Below are 18,400 nucleotides of genomic sequence, written 5' to 3'. Positions count from 1 at the left end.
CTGAAAAGACCAAAGAACTATAGGGAAAATAAATATTTTTGGTGGAAGATTCCCACTACCTCCCACAAAAGTCTGGATTAGCTGTCAGGAGATCTTTCAGCAAGTTGAGGAAATGGCCTCAAGTTGTGTCAGGGGAGGTTTAGATTGGATATTAGGAAAAAATTCTTCCCCAAAGGGCTGTTGGGCATTGGAACAGGCTGCCCAGGGCAGTGCTGGAGTTTAAAAGGTGTTTAGAAGAGGTTCTTAGGGACATGGTTTAGTGCTAGAGTTAGGTTAGATTATGGCTGGACTTGATGACCTTGAGGGTCTCTTCCAAGTGAAATGATTCTATGATTCCCTCTCTGGTTGACTGCTAACCTCCCATCCCTCCAGCATGTCAGTATTTCATGGTCCTTGAACTCGCCTTGCACAATTGAAGCCTCTCTAGTGCCCTGAGTTTGTTGTTCCCCAATGTCTCCAGCTGCTTCCCAACCCCTGAGAGCAGCGTGTAGAGCTGGAAAGGTGATACCCCCATGAACAAGAGCTTTGTGTATGGGAGACCCCCTCACAGCCATGGAGGGACCTTCACTCTTCACAGAACTGTTTTAGGACAGCCAAAACAAATACACAGCTTGGGAGCAGCTCCCAGGCAAGCACAAGACCTGCTACCATCTCCCAGCGTCTGTGTGCTGGAGCAGATATAAAGATTGTCCCAATTGTTTGTGAGCTGCTGAGAATTAACACCATTAATTTATGGCAGGCCCTTGTGTTAATCCTCCCTGTTAATTCCTTATCTCTGCTCCAGCATATTTGCTTTCAGAGCCCTCATCTGGGAAACTCATCATCTGTTTGTGTGGAAGTTGCCCTTTGCTTGAGTGCTACAAAGCCGGATGAAGAGCAGAGGGGAAGAGGATGGTCCAGGGGGAGCAAATGCATGAGCAGAAAGTGGGTTTGGGATGTGCATGAAGGAGAAATCATAGAATCATGGAATCGTTTTGACTGGAAAAGCCACTCAAGCTCATTGACTCCAGCTGTTCCCCACCCCTGGCACTGCCCCATGTCCTGAGAACCTCATGTCCGTCTGTCCAGCCCTCCAGGGATGGTGACTCCAGCACTGCCCTGGGCAGCCTGTTCCAATGCCTCACAGCCCTTTGGGGAAGAAATTGTTCCCAAATCCAACCTCAACCTCCCCTGGCGCAACTTGAGGCCGTTTCCTCTGCTCCTGGCGCTTGTTCCTGGGGAGCAGAGCCCAACACCCCTGGCTCCAAGCTCCTTTCAGGCAGTTCAGAGATCAGAAGGTCTCCCCTCAGCTCCTGTTCTCCAGCTGAACCCCCCAGGTCCCTCAGCCGCTCCCATCACACTTGTGTTCAAATCACACCAAATCGTTCTAGGCTGGAGAATGCAGCGTCCCAGCTGGTGGTTATCAGCATCAGACATCTCCATTCCTGCGATGCTGGGAGCGGGGCAGCTGTCTTTGCTGAGCAGACTGAAAATATCTTTTTCTCACGCAGTAAACTGTTCAGCCTCGGGGGAATTTGCCAGAGTGTTTCTTGCCTGTAATCAAAAAACACATCTTTCTGATTGAAATGAAATGGACATTGAAATTGCAACTGCAGCAAACAAATAAATTAACTTTTAATGACTTTCCGGTTCCTTTTGTATTTTAGTAGAAGCTCTGCCAGAACACTTCGGGGAAAGGAACTGAGGCCGTGTTTGCTCAGCCATTTGTGTTTGTAGCAGCCCCTGTGATCACTCAATGCCTTCAGCCCCCAGCCCATTGGTGGTGGGGGAAATATTGAGGTTTTGGTCTTCCTCTCAGCCATCCTGGTACAGTGCACCTATTGAAGGCAGGAGATACAGACTGTATTTACAGATGCTCAGCTGAGAAAAAACATCATAAGGCCCTGGCAGCTCTGAAGAAGATCTCAGCAGGAGATATCGCTGCAAAAGGCAGCAGCTTTGTCTTCTGCAGTTGCAGAGGTTTGGGGTTACTTGAGCACATCACCTGAGTGTTGATGTGAGTTACCAATATTCTTGGGTCAGGATGCTTCATTTAGAGTTTAGTAAGCATTTCTTTACCAAGAGGGTGGTCAAACACTAGAATGGGCTTCCTGGAGAAGCAGTCAATGTCCCAAGCCTGCCCATTTTTAAGAGACATTTGGACAATGCCCTTAAAAACATGCTTTTTTGGTCAGTTCTGAAGTGGTCAGGCAGTCAGACCAGATGGTCGCTGAAGGTCCCTTCCGACTGAAAATGTTCTTCCCTCTTCTCTTCTCTTCTCTTCTCTTCTCTTCTCTTCTCTTCTCTTCTCTTCTCTTCTCTTCTCTTCTCCTTCTCTCCTCTCCTCTCCTCTCCTCTCCTCTCCTCTCCTCTCCTCTCCTCTCCTCTCCTCTCCTCTCCTCTCCTCTCCTCTCCTCTCCTCTCCTCTCCTCTCCTCTCCTCTCCTCTCCTCTCCTCTTCTCTTCTCTTCTCTTCTCTTCTCTTCTCTTCTCTTCTCTTCTCTTCTCTTCTCTTCTCCCCTTCCCTTCCCTTCCCTTCCCTTCCCTTCCCTTCCCTTCCCTTCCCTTCCCTCTCTTCTCTTCTTCTCCTCCTCCTCCTTCTTCTTCTTCTCTTCTTCTTCTGTTCTACTGATGCTGACAACTCCAAAATCTCCCATTTCACTGCACAGACCCCTTGTCGCCTGCTATGTGCACATGCATTTAGATCAGTTCCCAGTCTCAACTTCATTGGCTTCAAAAGAAATTAAGTGTGGCCAACCTCAGCAGCAAATCAAAAGGATTAACAGATACAGCGGTGAGCTCTGCACGGATGGGACATGTCCAGCGAGGAGTTGCTCTCTTCTGACATTCGCTTTGAGGTCGAGCAGTCTTTGCACTGAAAACCCTGCTATTTTTCTTTATCTTTTGCAACAATGAACTTGTGCTCTTGATTCTCCCATTCCATGGCTGGTTCCTGAGGCAGGTGGAATAAGGGATCATCAGTTTTACTGTCTCATCCTGTTCTGCAGTTTTCAGGCGTTTAATTTTTCAATGTCCTGATGCTTCATCTTGATTTTTAATAACCAAATGGTCATGCAATCAAGCCTTGAAATGATAAACCCTGAAAGCACACATTCTGCCCTTTTGTAAATGAAGCATTCAGAAAAGCTCGCCACAACCTAAATTAATTCTGCACAAAAAAGTGTAGGAAAATCTCAAGGTTTTGCCACTTCCTGTGGATTAGCGTTTTGCTGTGCGCCTCCTCCTTATGCAGCAGGTTTTCCTTTTTCCTTCCAGATTTTCCTGTGGTCCTGTTGAGGAACCTGCGTCATCCTGTCTACCTGCTGGTGGTGTTGGCTCAGGTCAACCTCTCCGCCATGGTCGCTGGTTTAGCAACATTCATGGCGAAGTTCCTGGAGAGACAGTTCTCCCTCACAGCGTCCTTGGCCAACATGGTCATCGGTAAGTGTTGCTGACAAGGCTTACCATCTTCTCAGAACCTCTTATAAAACAATTTAGCGATTACTAAGCATCATCTCTTTGTCTGGAGCTGCCAGTCTCCTTCCATTATCTACAGCAGACGTGGCACAAAGTCCTTGCCCATATGATTTCTCCGCTACCATCTACCTTCCTTTACATTGCAGTCTGAGCTTGTTGGAATAAAACCTTCTAAGACCTGGATAGATGTTTGTTATCTAAAGCTGTTCACCATAATGAAGGAAAGGAGAATGACTCACTGCATCAAGGAAACAAAGAAACATCAACTATGAATCATGCATGTTTCTGTATCTGGGATTACTTTACATTGATCGCTCGATTAAGGGTCTTTAAAAACAAAAGTAGATAGTAAATAAAATTAAAACCAGCACTAATGTATGTATGTATTTTGAAGATGCTTTGCAGCAAGAGACCAGTCAGGCTGGTGTCATAATCACGTCTAAACTCTTCAAAATGTTTGCTATCATTAGACTAATTGCTTGCAACAGTTGGGCTAATTACTTGCTGCTGTTATTGTTGAGAAGGAAAGGAGTAAGTGTTAAGCAGGATGTGTGCTCATGAGATTAGACTGCTTTTGCTTGTATTGGAATATCCAGAATGTCCTGTTCAGGGCTGAGGTCTTCCTGTGCGAGACTCTCACGGTAATAAAAATATCAAGAATAAAGCCCGACTCTTATAATCAATCAGAGAGTTCAGAGACCCGAAGATAGAAGTATTTAAAATGTATTTTTGAACAAACAGCATGCATCCTCAGAGGAAGAGCCTCTTGAAGTCTGCAACAAATAAATCAGAAGAAAGTGAGCAGGGCAGGCTGGCAAAGCCCAGCAACACAGGCTAAATACAGGCAGAAAGGTTAAATGCTGAAACAGTTGTGTCCTGCACTGACGTGCCCTGCAGAGCTGTTCACAGGCTTGATTTATCTACTCTGTTAAAGACGTGCACCCTATTTCTTGCACAAATTTATCTAGCTTTTGTTCCCAGCTACTGAATCTTGCTTTGCCTTTTTTTCTTCTGCCAGATCAGAAAGCTTTTTGGAAATCCTTTCTTTCTGTGGGTATTTACAGGCTGAAAGCAACCTCTCTATCAACTCTTTGTTGAATTAACAGATTGCATTGCTCTGGTATCTCATTCTAAGGTGGGTTTTGCAAAACTCCACATCTGTTGTGGAAACCTTCACAGTTTTGTAATGATGACAACAGAAGTCAGCACATTGCTGCATTACAGATGAATTAAATACCCTCTCCAGGTTTCATAGATATTTGCTCCTGTCTACGCTGAAAAATCACATTGCTGGATTAAGCAGAGCTTTTCACTGGCCCCTACATCTTCTATGCATGGATACATAAGACAGCCAGTTTGCTGTGAGATCCTGCTATTTTTGCAAAACTGCTCACCCTTAGCATTATTCCACTGGTCCCTGCAAAAACCTGGGTCCCCTGCAGATGACCAATGCCAAAAAATAGGGGTCCAACAACAAATCCTCTGGGCTTTTGCGGTAACAAAGGGACTGATACAGCTCAGAGGATGGAAAACAAGGTGCTGTCTTTCCCCAGGTGCTGTGAACATCCCTGGGGCCATGGTCGGCATCGTGGTGGGTGGTGCCATCCTGAAGAGGTTCCAGATGTCCCTGAGGCAATGCAGTGCCATGTGCGTCCTCGGCATGTTCCTCTGCCTGCTGCTGGCGTTCCCCCTCCTCTTCCTCGGCTGCCCCACGCAGAAGGTCGCGGGCATTACCTACAGCGAGAGGTACGGACACCAGGGGGTCATTCCCAGGGCTGTGGGTACCCCCCATCCCCAGCTACAGTCCTAGGGTGGAGCTGGGTATGAAGCAGAATACCCAGAAATGCATTTATAACCTCATGAGAAACAGTTAATGGTGATAAAATAAAGTTAGAAATTAATACTTCCATGAATAAACACTGAATAAACACTCCTCCTGATTTCATCAACCGGCAGCAAAACCCAAAGTGAGCGCTTTTTTGGCACAAACAGCACAAGATTTCATCTTGGAAAGTGCAGCACGTTACTCACATAAAAATAATTTGGGCAGGGACCAGCTCTGGGATCACACCTTCAAAGCCGTGGCTGCTTCCCTACCCACTTGAAGGCGGGCAGGACCTCCTTGTCTTCCCTCAAGGCTTGGTCTCAGTTGCCGTAAATTCACACGTTCTTCATCCAGTGGTCTTGGTGGACGCTGGTCCAAGCCCTCAATGGGAAGCTCACCACCTCCCACCCGTAGTGTGGTGTTGCTCTACCCCAAGACCCCATGTTTGGGCCCAAATCTGAAGGAAGTGGGTGATTCCCTTGACCATTCGTGGTCAGGACGCTTTACCCAGGCAGAGCAAAGGCTTGGCGGGTTATAGTGGAATTTCTGTGGCTCCTCACATAAATATGGGGAAGGTTTTGTTAAGCAATCAAGTGTTTCTTTACTAATCTCAATATACATGCAGTATATTTTCTATATAAGATGCGTATTAACGATACTCAACACCATGCATTAGTATTTTCTTCCTGTTTTAGCTCTGAATTTGGACACCACGCCATGGAGTGCAACCTCCATTGTAACTGCCCCGAGAAAGCCTATAATCCCATCTGCGGCTCCAACGCCATCGAGTACATCTCCCCCTGTTCCGCCGGCTGCAGAGCTGTAAATATCAATGCGGACAACAACTTGGTCCTGGTGAGTCATTCCCACTGCGTCCTGACTTGGGATGGCTAATGAGGGATGACCAATGCAGCGCTCAAGTCTGGCAATAAGGTTTTCTGATGTTCGTTAGCATTGGACAAGCTCTGCATGACCCTGTGAGATGTGCAGGGGGAGGTTGAGAACATCCCAGGAAAACTCCTTGTAGATGGTGGCTCTTAGCACTCTCCAGTATAACGCAGCTCTTTCCAGTACAGGTCGTTGGCCAAGGCAGCAAGCAGAAACCTTTTAGGTGTCCAGAATTTGGGATGTCAAGATGTCCTTCCCCATCCACCACTCCCTCTAGATCAGGTTTTACTCCACAAACCCTGGTTTCAATGTAGAATCACAGAAGGGTTTGGGTTGGATGGACCTTCCCAGCTCCCCCAGTGTCCCCCATGCCATGAGCAGGGACATCTTCACCAGCTCAGGGTGCTCAGAGCCCCGTCCAGCCTGGCCTGGGATGTCTCCAGGGATGGTTCATCCACCACCTCTCTGGCCAACCTGGGACAGGCTCTCACCACCCCCAGGGACAACAATTCCTTCCTCGTGTCTGGCCAAGCCTGGAGGGACCATTGTCCCAGTTCACACAGCACTGACATTTAACAGACCTTCGCTGAATGCTCTGGGGAGGCCTCATTAAAGCGATGTTATCCCACCTTTCAGCCTGCAGACTTTCAGGTTAAAAAGTCATGATCTGATTGCAGTGTGCGTCCTCTCCATAAGTACCGGTTGTCAAGCCAAGTGTCTGCGTAACAGGATAATTTAGCTGGAAAGTCCCACTGTCGGGGCTGGAGAAATGGGGTTTGCTCTTGGCTTTCCCTTCATTTGCAGACTTGGCTGGGTTATTTTGCTGCCCTGTGCTTCTCCCTCCTCTCCTGCTCCCTGCCTGTCACCAAAACCCCAATAAGGCCAAGTTTTCCCAGTGCCAATTGTCTATTGGCTCTCCAGGCAATACAGTTCAACAAATAAATAATAAGGAAACCTTTTCCAATTCAAATACCTATCTGAAAAATGCTAGCAATCCATACACAGTGAGTAGTTTTCCGCTGTGTTCTTGGCACAGGATTTATATCAGCATGGGACTGTCTGGGCACTTTTTAGCAGCATTTTGTTAATTAACAAAGCTTCATTTTAATAACAATTACACTTTCTGCCAGAGCTTAGTCCCAAATGTGCTTTTCTGCATCCCTGTGCCTGTTTTTTGTACAGCGGATCCTTTTTAACTGTTTCCTTCTCCTCAAAGACGCCTCCAGCCCTTTGACACCCAGTGCTGCTGAACGTGACCCACTCCTGCATTCATTATATGTCTAATTATGTGTAGCCACATGCCACAACAAAATCAGTGCTCCCTTGATGTTGCCGTGCAAATATTGCTCAGTAAAGCCAACATTAGCTCTTCCTTTAGTGCTGAGATAATTTGCTGAATCTTCTTTCCACCTATTGATGAATCTTGACCCAATATATGTTGTGCAAGAGCTTCTTCTGCACAGGGACTGTACCTCAGTGTGTGTTATAAATGCCAACCCATGAGCCAGTAAGTAGTAAATGGAACACGTTGCACCTCCCTGGGATGGGGGAGCTCATGGCACACAGTGATACGGCTACAGATGCTGCTGTCTGCAGAGCAACCTCAGTCCCTCTCTGGTTTTGGGTATTACCTGTTGCAGGAAAGGAAAAATATTATTGCAGGTGCTCCAGCTCCTGTTTCCTCTGCTATATTGTAGTTTTCTTACCATTCTCAGTATCTCTTTGCCAGCGCAGGGCTCTATGGCAGTCATGGAATCATAGGACAGTTTGGGTTGAAGGGACCTTCCAGCTCCCCCAATGCCCCCCCTGCCATGAGCAGGGACATCTGCACCAGCTCAGGGTGCTCAGAGCCCCGTCCAGCCTGGCCTGGGGTGTCTCCAGAGATGGTTCATCCACCACCTCTCTGGCCAACCTGGGCCAGGCTCTCACCACCCTCAGGGCAACAATTTCTTCCTCATGTCCAGCCTGAATCTCCCCTCCTTCAGTTTATAACCATGAGTTTCACATGGGTTGAATTCTCAAGCTTGTCCAGGTCCCTCTGGATGGCAATGAAATGGATGCACAAATAGAAGGGGCAGAGTCCTGCCTTGTGACTCCACCACGTGCCATCTCCAGCCCCTTGTCTCCATTTCGCTTTGTGCAAGTCCCCTAAATATTGTGACTCCAATTCTCTGTAAAAGGTGGCAGCCGAACAGGTCAAGTGAGTTTTAATTTATCTAATTGCATTTTTGTTAAATGCTTTGGCCCTAATTCATCTCAGCTATTGTTGGCACTCATCTCTGGAGGGTTCTCTGGAGACCCACCTCTCCCTCCATGACCACAGAAGGAGCCCAGATGATGAGTTTGGTTTAGTTCGTTTCAGATGGCTGGAGAAGATAAATCCACGTCTTAATTTAAAATGTTAAATCCTCTTCCCTCGAGGTGGGAGGAGGGATTGTGTCCATTTTCATCCCAAATCTCCCCCATGCTCTCAGCAGGGAGCAGTTCCTTCTGGCTCTCACTTATAGACATTGGCCATCTCACTGTGAACCTGTTCCCCTCTGGCATCTCATTATGCTCATTTTATTTAAAGGTCTCTTCCAAAAAATAAAAAGGTTTCTTTCTTTCTTAAAAAAAAGAATTGTGACTAAAATATTGAGAAAACAAAAAAATCCCCATCTCTTGTCCTCAGGCATCCTTCCTTTGCTAACACTGAGCTGGTTATTTATGACCCTCTCTCAAAGGTGAGGTTTTGAATTTTCCCTTACCAAGTGTTTTCTCATTTAATGCTCCCCTGAGCTTGGGCTCTGGCTTTGGTTGCCAGCTCTGCTCAGCACGTAGCCCCTGGATGAAAGTTGGAAGGGACATTCCCAGCTCCCCAGTTCCCCCCCTGCCATGAGCAGGGACATCTTCACCAGCTCAGGGTGCTCAGAGCCCCGTTCAGCCTGGCCTGGGATGTCTCCAGGGATGGTTCATCCACCACCTCTCTGGCCAACCTGGGACAGGCTCTCACCACCCTTGGAAAAACAAATTCTTCCTCATGTCCAGCTTGAAATCTCCCTCCTTTAGTTTAAAACCATCACCCCTTGTCCTGTCACAACAGGCCCTGCTCAAAAGTCTGTCCCCATCTGTCTCATCGGCCCCTTTTAAGTCCGGAAAGGCCACACTAAGGTCTCCCGGAGCTTCTCTTCTCCAGCTGAACACCCCAAGTATCTCAGCCTGTCCTGATACAAGAAGTGCTCCGTGCCTCTGATGTACATGTTTCTTTTCCCCCACTGTTCCCTGAAGTGCTGAGTGCTAATTACTGCTAATTATTTACAGACAAAACCTAAACACCCTCACTGCCTCTGACAGCTGGCAGCTACCCCTGGTATCTCCACAGCATTGAGCAGATGAGCAGCCTTTGGGTTTTCTCTTTGCAGAACTACACCAACTGCAGCTGCATCTCCGAAAATGGACTTGAGGGGTTTGCCAAGCCCGGGACCTGTGGTACCAGCTGCTCCCATCTCTTCTTGCCCTTCGTGGTGCTGTCCTGCCTGGCTGGGATCCTGGCCAGCACATCCCACACGCCGTCCTTCATGCTCATCCTCAGGTGAGCAGACTGGGTTGGTTTGACATGGTGTAGGTGCAGCATGGCGGAAAAGGCATCCAAAGGTTGTGTTTGGAAAACCTTGAGTTGTGGAAAAGGGTTTTCTCCAGCTGAGGGACTAGAGGGTTAAATCAACCCTGTGTTGCACCTTCTGCCTGGTTTCTTCCATTGATTTTATGTGGTGTTTGCATGGGTGTGGGTAACGGAGCTTCCCTGGTCCTGTCACCTGGCAGTGCTTGTGATTTCCATCTAGGTCATGTCTAGGACATCTAGGACATCCAGGCTATGTCTGTCTCAGGAGCAGGCTGGGCTTTGCTAGCAAAAACCTGTCATATCTGGGCTGGACAGGAACATCAAGAGGCTCCATTCTTAAGTGTTGAAGAAGGAGAGACCTTCACGACTTGCTCTTGAAGACCCTGCACTCACTTCTGCTGCCCTGAGGCCACTAAGGCTCTTCCAAGGTCTTTTGGGCTGTTTGTGCTGAACTCCCTATGGACTAAAGGAGTAAATGGAGATTTCAGGTTGCTGGAGGCTTTATCATGGAGCCACCAGTGCTGCATGACCTACTGCTCTATGTGGGGAATGTGGTGTCCACCAACAGGGTCAGCCAAGGAGCAGCAGGTGGGTAAGGGGGTGTCACACCATGCCAGAGACCCCGCAGCACCTTCACCGACCGATAGGCCTGTGGGGATCACAGGAACCCCATTCCTGGCCTCAGCGCAACCTTCAGATCCAGAAACCAGCCTGCTCCTTCTCCCCACCCACGGCTGACACCTCTGTAACGAGATTGCACCATTAACTCAGCATTAATTTTGCACGTCAGTACTTCAGCACTTTTTAGTGCAGCTCTGTGTTAAGAAGTTTAATTACCTTCCTTCCTTCTGATGGATCTCACTTGACCACATCCCCCCTTCCTAGCGCAGAGAAGCCACTTTCTGTGTTAGTCTATAAATGATATTTCTAAGCACATTTCTGTTGTAGAAACACTCACTGTGGCTTTTTAGGGAAAAGCTGTGGTTAAAACTTGTTTTTACCTTGACTCCCAGGTATTAAATCACCTTTTATGCCATGAGTGAACTATGGGGGTCAGAGAGGAAAGGGAAGAGACCTCTGAGGTGGGATGACCTGGGACTTCTCTGCCACCAAGTGTGACCCCAGCAAGAACCACAGCCTGAAATATTTATTTCAGAAAACTGGGGTACCACCAAAATACACCCTGGGGCATCCCACCTCAAAAAAAGCCACTTCCTCAATGGGTAAATCACTTTTTCAGTTGCAAAAAGCATTCCTTGTGTTTGGCAGATCCAGCGGCTATATTGGGTTTTGTTTGTGTTTTACTCGTGCGGATTCTTTAAATTAAAAGCCAAAATACTCAGCTGAGCTCCTCCCTGTCTCTTACCCAGATTGGTGGGTTTTTCAGGCCAAGAAAAGGCTGTGGTAAGCTGCTAGCCCTAATGAATGAAACATCATTATTTTTTCTGACGTAAACTGGAACTGCCTGGGGTCCTTGGCGGTTGGGTTGAAGGATGAGTTTTTTGGGTAAGGCTTCATGCGATGCCAGTGAGGGAAACATCCATCTTTCTGCAAATGCCAGAGGGCACACTTTCCATTTTGGGTTTTTTTTATTGTTGTTTTTTCAGGAGCATCCAGCCTGAAGACAAATCGTTTGCGGTTGGGATACAGTTCATGCTGCTGAGAGTTTTAGGTAAATTAAAATGTGTTGAAATGCCGTCCTGGAAAACCAGGGCGGGTTCTGGGGATTTGTGGGGGTTTTAACCCTGAGCAGCCTCAGGGATGCAGAAATGCTGTTTATTCAGAGTTTCAGACTGATCCAAGCCTGTCCTAAGCCAGAGAAAGATGTTGCCTTGAAAGGTCTTGAGGGGGCTACACACAGTGTGGAGGGGACAAGGCATCTCTGTGGGGCTACATCTACATGGCTAAATAAAAGAAGGAAGGGAATAAGTTTGGTCCCAGGAGGACAACCCTTGCTTGTGTGCAGATGCCACCACGTTTGCCTCCAGCTTATCAAACTATGTCCTGTCATCCCACTGGTTATTTTTCACCTGGAGGCCCCCAGAATGTGCCACTGCAGCCCTGAGAAGGAGTGCAGTGCAGGGAGCAGGTGAGCATCATTCCTGGGATGAGCGATGGTCCATTATCAGAGAGCAATGAGAAAAAAGGGACCTTCTTGCATCTTGGTGGGGTGCAAACACATAGCCAGCCCTTGGCGTGCTGGACAGGACAGTAGCTTCATTGGCCACAGCAAAGAAGACCACGTCCAGCCACTGTCCACCTTCTTATCACATGGGAAAGTAACCAGGGTTATAGAATCATCGAATAGTTTGGGTTGAAGGACCTTCCCAGCTCCCCGGTGCCCCCCCTGCCATGAGCAGGGACATCTTCACCAGCTCAGGGTGCTCAGAGCCCCGTCCAGCCTGGCCTGGGATGTCTCCAGGGATGGTTCATCCACCACCTCTCTGGCTAACCTAGGACAGGCTCTCACCACCCTCAGGGCAGCAATTTCTTCCTCATGTTTGGCCTGAATCTTTAGTCATTCCTTGTCCTATGGCAACAGGTCCTGCTCAAAATTCTGTCACCATCTGTCTTCTCGGCCTCTTTTAAGTAAGATTGTGTCTGTTCTGTCAGAGATGCTCCCGTAACATAAAGCCCCCTCTGACCTTCTCCTTCCAGCCTGGATGCCGGGGCCCGTCCTGTACGGCAGCGCCATCGACACGACCTGCATCCTCTGGGAGAAGAAGTGCGACAGGAAGGCAGCCTGCAGATACTACGACAACAACCTCTTCAGGCAAAGGTAGGGATGAGCAGCAGCATAAGGCCTGAGGGTGCGGAGGGAACCCCAGGGGAACATGGCATCAGGCCACCTCCAACTTAGGGTAAGTTGTTGTATTTGCCATGGTAAGAAAATAGGGGCACTCACATCCCCCTGGCCCATGATATCTCCCATTGTTGACCAGGAATGGTTTGGAAAGTCAAAACCACAAGCTAAAACCCTGCCGAAGACCATGCTAACTTGCTGCTGTAGACCACAGACGTCCACTTCCAGAAGCATTCCCTGCATTATTGTGAAAATAACCATTCAATGGAACAACCTCTCCATGGACATAGTAGCCTCCTCATCACTGGGGTTTTTCAAGATATGAGTGGACAAAGTGCTAGATAATCTCACCTAGGCTCCCTTTCCCTCAAAAGGCTGGACCAGATGATCTTCTGAGGTCTCTTCCAACCTGGGCTATGATTGCTCATTCTATCAGCATAGACACAAGCAGCCTGTCCTGACACCTTCTCCATGGAGGCAATACAGCAGCAAGCGTGACCCCAGACTCAAAGCTGCCTGTGAGGTGGTGCGGGGTCCATGCAGGGTGCCTTGAACCCTGAGGTTCATCTTCCAGCAGAACAGCCCAGCTCAGCAGGCAGAAGACACCAAATCCAACCTGTGCACTGTGGGGAGGCTGGAAGGAAGCTGTAGGTGGGTCTTCCATCCCCATTGCAAATTCATCATTGCTGAATGACTCAGTGACCAGCAGCTGCAGCAGGTCCTACTCATCCTCAACCTCAAGATACGTTTTTGTAGGCCTCCTTCTTTCCACAAATATGTTATCTTAATGTAACATTGAAAAGAAGTACATCTTGGATAGCTTCTCCTCCTCTTTCTGCCACCCTTCTCGGGACCCAGGCTTTCAGCAGTTGCTTGTCCACTGCTGAATGTGCCCAAGGAACCCAACTCCACGTTCAGGGTCTGCTGGGTGTCTGGGGACATTGGGTGCTGGTGCTTGGTGCACATAGGAACATCCTTGCTACCCTGATCTATTGTATTTCCACACCACAGGTACCTCGGTCTCCAGTTTTTCTTTGAGGTGGGTGCTTTCCTGTGCTTCGTGACTGTGTATGTGATTCTCAGACGACAGGAGAAGGAAGCCAGCAATGCAGCAGAGACAAAGGCAGACCCAGAGAAGGAGAAACTGGCAGGAAATTCCACAAAGAGCCCAGAATCCAAAGTGTGATACCAAAAACGTGAACTGCAATCCGCATCTGGAGAGTTGAAGCCATATGGATAAACCCTACATTTGAACTGTGAAGGATGGATGCTTGGAGTGATGGACGATGGAGCTGCTTCCTAATCTTCTGGGTGGGATGTTCTACTTCTGTACTGCCATGGGAATCTGTCCATACACTGTTCTACACCTGCCTCCTCTTCCTCAGTGTTGCAGCTTGCTCCATCATGTAGATCAGTCCACACACATCAACTTTTGGATGCAGCGGTCTTTTGGATTGATGTCCTCCAAAGCATTTGGTGACAGTCTTGGTGATGCCAGCACTGAGCATTAACCATATAGCTGAAAGGTTTTGTTTGTTTTTTAATGAATCATTTTTAAGAAATGGTTTTGTACTCAACCCATAAATCTCTGTGAATGATGGTTTGTCCTTGCCCCCAAAATGTCAGTTGTTCTTTTCGCTTTTGTGGTGTTAGATGATCTCTCTTCCTTGAAGGCTTCATCCAGCTCCAGCTGACACTGATGGGATTTTTGTCCCAGGCTGTGGACCGTTGCAAAGACCAACTCACATGCTTCATCTAGATGCTGCTTTGGTGGCCAGGAGAAGGGATGAGGATGCTGGGGAGGGGAGGACATCAAAAAGAACCACAGGTCTAGCCCAGAGGAGAAACTCCGATACCTGCACACTTGTGGCAGTGTGTCCACATTTTGCAGCAGTGATTATTATAATACTAATTCTCATTTTTGCATTATCAGTGCTTGTCACAGGAGCGTACTGAAGCATGAGAGTGTTATGAGAAAGGGAGGTTGAACCCAACCCTCTCACAGACTGGGCAGAGCTTGTGGCTAAAGCCATTTGACCACAGAGCCAGCCAGCCTTGCTGTGCTCCTTGAAGGGGTTACTGTCAAATTCAGTTGTAATTATGGGGTGAAAGTGGAGTCTGGTGTTATTTTGGTGCAGCTCCCTTTATTTTCTGCATTCTTCCCATCCTGGGGCTCCTTTTTGCCCAAGCACAAATTGTGTTACTGGTCTTATAATACCAGTCTGCAACCAGACCATTGGGTAACTTGTCATTTTTGGCTCCAGAATGGAATTCAGGAAAGAAAACAGAACTTCTAAGTTCAGCCCAGATATGCAGAAAAGATATACAACATAGATAAAATTAATTAACTCCTCACAGCCTGGAAAATACTCATATGGTAATGTCTGGAGTGTGCAGAGAAGTACAGTGGTGGACAGGGGAAAGGCTTAAGTGGCTGGTGAAGAAATTTCACCAGAATGTTTGTCCATCCCTTTTGAGAGACCCAATTAACACACTTTAGAGTGAGAGAATTATATTTATTTTATTTTATTTATTTTATTTTACCTTTTATTGTTTTGGAAGGTTTTTTGCATGTTTTTGGTGCAGTGCTTTTTGTTCACTGAGGAGCTGGTTGAGAGAGTCTACAGCCACATTCACAGGTACCTACACACAGAAGTGACTTCTGACTTAAAAGAAGGTGTTAGAAGACAGACATGAGAGTGGTTGCTGAAGAGATGTGGGTGGACCCATTCAAGGAAGGACAAGTAGCATATGCTAACCATGAGCATCAGAAAGCTAAATATGGGGGAGGTTTGCACTGTTCTCAGTTTTCAAGCCATGACTAGGTAGCATCTGTTTCTAAGACTAGGAGTAGGCACAAGGTTCTTTGGAGAGTAATAGGGAGTCATAGAATCACAGAAGGGTTTGACTTGAAGGGACATTAAAGCTCCCCAGTGCCCCCCCTGCCATGAGCAGGGACATCTTCACCAGCTCAGGTTGCTCAGAGCCCCATCCAGCCTGGCCTGGGATGTCTCCAGGGATGGTTCAGCCACCACCTCTCTGGCCAACCTGGGCCAGGCTCTCACCACCCTCAGGGCCAACAAATTCTCCCCCATGTCTGGCCTAAATCTCTCTCCTTTAGTTTAAAACCACCACCCCTTGTCCTGTCACAACAGGCCCTGCTCAAAAGTCTGTCCCCATCTTTCTTATCGGCCCCTTTTAAGTCTGGAAAGGCCACACTAAGGTCTCCCTGGAGCTTCTCTTCTCCAGCTGAACACCCCAACTCTCTCAGCCTGTCCCCCAGCAGAGCTGTTCCAGCCTCGCATCATTCCTGTGGGCCCTGAAGAATAGATGGGCCACCATGTTCACAGTGGTCCCTCCAGCTCTTGGCAGCCCATGGGTTTGTGACATTCTCGCTGCATCCAGCAGAGAAGAAGGTTCTTTCCTGGCTAAGCACAAGCCCCCAGCTCGCAGACAAGGGTTTCCTGCCTTGTTTAACACAACCTCAAGTCACTCCAGGGTACTTTCCAAACCACAACAAAATAATAACAACACAATTTGCTTCATATAGCATGAAAAGTTGAGAGCTTCAATGTGCTTTGTCAGGAACTGTGTTCAATTCTTGGCTCCCCAGTTTAAGAAGGTCAAGGAATCACTGGAGAGAGTCCAGGGAGGGACACAAAGATGCTGAGGGGTCTGGAGCATCTTTGTGATGAGGAGACACTGAGAGAGCTGGGGCTGCTGAGCTGGAGAAGAGAAGCTGAGAGGGATGTGATCAATGGATCAATATGTCAGGGTGTCAGAGGATGGACCAGACTCTGTTCAGTGGTGCCCAGCGCCAGGGTGAGGGGCAACGGGCACAGACTGAAACACAGGAGGCTCCATGTGAACATGAGCAGAACCTTGTGTGCTGGGAGGTGCCAGAGCCTGGCCCAGGCTGCCCAGAGCGGGTGTGGAGTCTCCTTCTCTGAGACATTCAACCCCCCTGGGATCCTGTGTGATCTGCTCTGGTGACCCTGCGTTAGCAGGTGGGTTGGACTGGATGATCTCCAGAGGTCCCTTCCAACCCCAACCAGTCTCTGTGTGAATAACCCTGGATGGCGTTGCAGATTGACTTTTATAAAGTCAGACAGGCTGCACCTCCCTAACATTAGGACAACCGACTTCAGATGGGGACCAGACCATGCTTGAGCACCAGAGCAGCACACAGAAGTGGCCACCAGAGAGGTCCAAGGACCTGTGACCTTTGTGTTTTCATCTGCCAGTGCAATCCTTCCGCAAAATCAACGCTGACCCTTTGCTCGTCCTGTGCTACCTGGGTCTGCTGGGCTGTTGAGCAGTGGTGGGGACAAGACCAGACAGCATAGCACCCAATTTCTGTTATAAACCACAGGGAGACCCTCAGAGCAATGTCTGAGCAGTCTTTCCAAAAGCCCCCCCAGACTGCAGCAGCTGCTCCTTAATCCTCACGATTGCTCAAGCAGTGGTGCTGCTTACAGAAAGGAGGGAGAAAATGGGAAAAAAAACCCACCCTTGCACAGCAATTTGTCTTGTAAGTTTGTTCACAAACAGCATCAGGCAAAGATAAACAGCCAGTTCAATTACTTCCCTTGGACTGCGGGGGCGGGCAGGCTGCATGGTCCCTCGGCCGTCCAGCTGAGCCATGGCCAGGTCTGCTGGGCTCGTGATGGATGCAGGGGCAACCCACAGGGTGACCTGGCCAGCGTGGCCTGTTCTCACTGCTGGGTTCGGAGCTCTACATCCATTTTCCACTTGGAAAACTCCTACCACATTGTACAGAGATTTTCCTCAGGCAACGCACAAGCTGGTACAACCTGAATTCTTCCTTTCCTCAGTACCCCTCCAGCAGGGCAGAGTTCCCTGTGGCGAAGCATCCAAGGCAATTTGAAACAGCGTGTCTTAGCTTCGTGGTCAATTATAGGCCTGCTATTATCCTTTTACCATGGTAATTTCCATTAATTTGGGCTGGAGTTTCTATAAAGAGAAATAAAACCACGCTTTTTTTCCCCCTTTCCCTCCTCTGTGCTCTTTAAGAACACTGTTGAAAGGGACTGACTTGCAAGAGACGATTAAGAAGAGGCACTTAGGAAAGAGTAGCTCCTGCTGTCAGCAGGGAAGGAGATAAAAAACAGGAAATAAGAAAAGATTGTCTGAAGTGAGGTGGGAGGAGGAATGTTTGATGGAGAGAGAGGGGCAGGTAGGAGGATTGCAAAAAAAGGAAACAAAGGAAGGCGAAGCGTCAGCAAAATCCACCCTGTGCTGTTAAGATTTGCCAGGTTTTCCCCAGAGGAGATATATATTCTCCTGGAGATAGTTTAAAATAGATTTTACAAAGTACTTAAGGATATACCTTAGACAACAGCCATTAATTGCATAGGGGGCATAAACACAAGTCAGTCCAGACATGCAAGTCCATTGACTTTCTTCAGTATCCTCCTTTGTGTTCCAGGAAGGTTAAAGGGCAGAACCTACAGCAAGGCAGGTGTAGCAAAGACATGCAGATCAGGAGCTGAATGCGCTGGATCACAGAATCTTAGAACAGTTTGGGTTGAAGGGACCTTCAATGCTCATCCAGTGCCCCCCCTGCCATGAGCAGGGACATCTTCACCAGCTCAGGTTGCTCAGAGCCCCGTCCAGCCTGGCCTGGGATGTCTCCAGGGATGCTTTATCCACCACCTCTCTGGCCAACCTGGGCCAGGCTCTCACCACCCTCAGGGCCAACAGTTTCTTCCTCATGTCTGGCCTCAATCTCCCTCCTTTAGTTTAAAACCATCACTCCTTGTCCTATCACAACAGGCCCTGCTCTAAAGTCTGTCCCCATCTTTCTT

The 18,400-nt window shown here is 48.2% G+C and overlaps 1 protein-coding gene across 1 annotated transcript in view; it reads left to right on the top strand.

Moving 5' to 3' along the window:
* The window catches only part of SLCO2B1 (solute carrier organic anion transporter family member 2B1), a gene marked incomplete at both ends in the record, with an annotated part of 47,806 nt that extends 34,048 nt beyond the window's left edge, over positions 1-13,758 (top strand). The window contains 7 exons of the mRNA XM_080357733.1: positions 3,255-3,419; positions 5,009-5,201; positions 5,976-6,135; positions 9,570-9,739; positions 11,377-11,441; positions 12,428-12,548; positions 13,584-13,758. Coding sequence (XP_080213859.1) covers positions 3,255-3,419; positions 5,009-5,201; positions 5,976-6,135; positions 9,570-9,739; positions 11,377-11,441; positions 12,428-12,548; positions 13,584-13,758 — 1,049 coding nt within the window. The remainder of the gene's footprint in view (positions 1-3,254; positions 3,420-5,008; positions 5,202-5,975; positions 6,136-9,569; positions 9,740-11,376; positions 11,442-12,427; positions 12,549-13,583) is intronic.
* Positions 13,759-18,400: the final 4,642 nt, after the last annotated feature.

This window comes from Nesoenas mayeri, assembly GCF_963082525.1.
Source record: "Nesoenas mayeri genome assembly, chromosome: 1".
Classification (NCBI taxonomy): Eukaryota; Metazoa; Chordata; class Aves; order Columbiformes; family Columbidae; genus Nesoenas; species Nesoenas mayeri.
The sequence above is the reverse complement of the archived record's forward strand: the minus strand, read 5'-3'. Positions and strand labels throughout refer to the sequence as shown.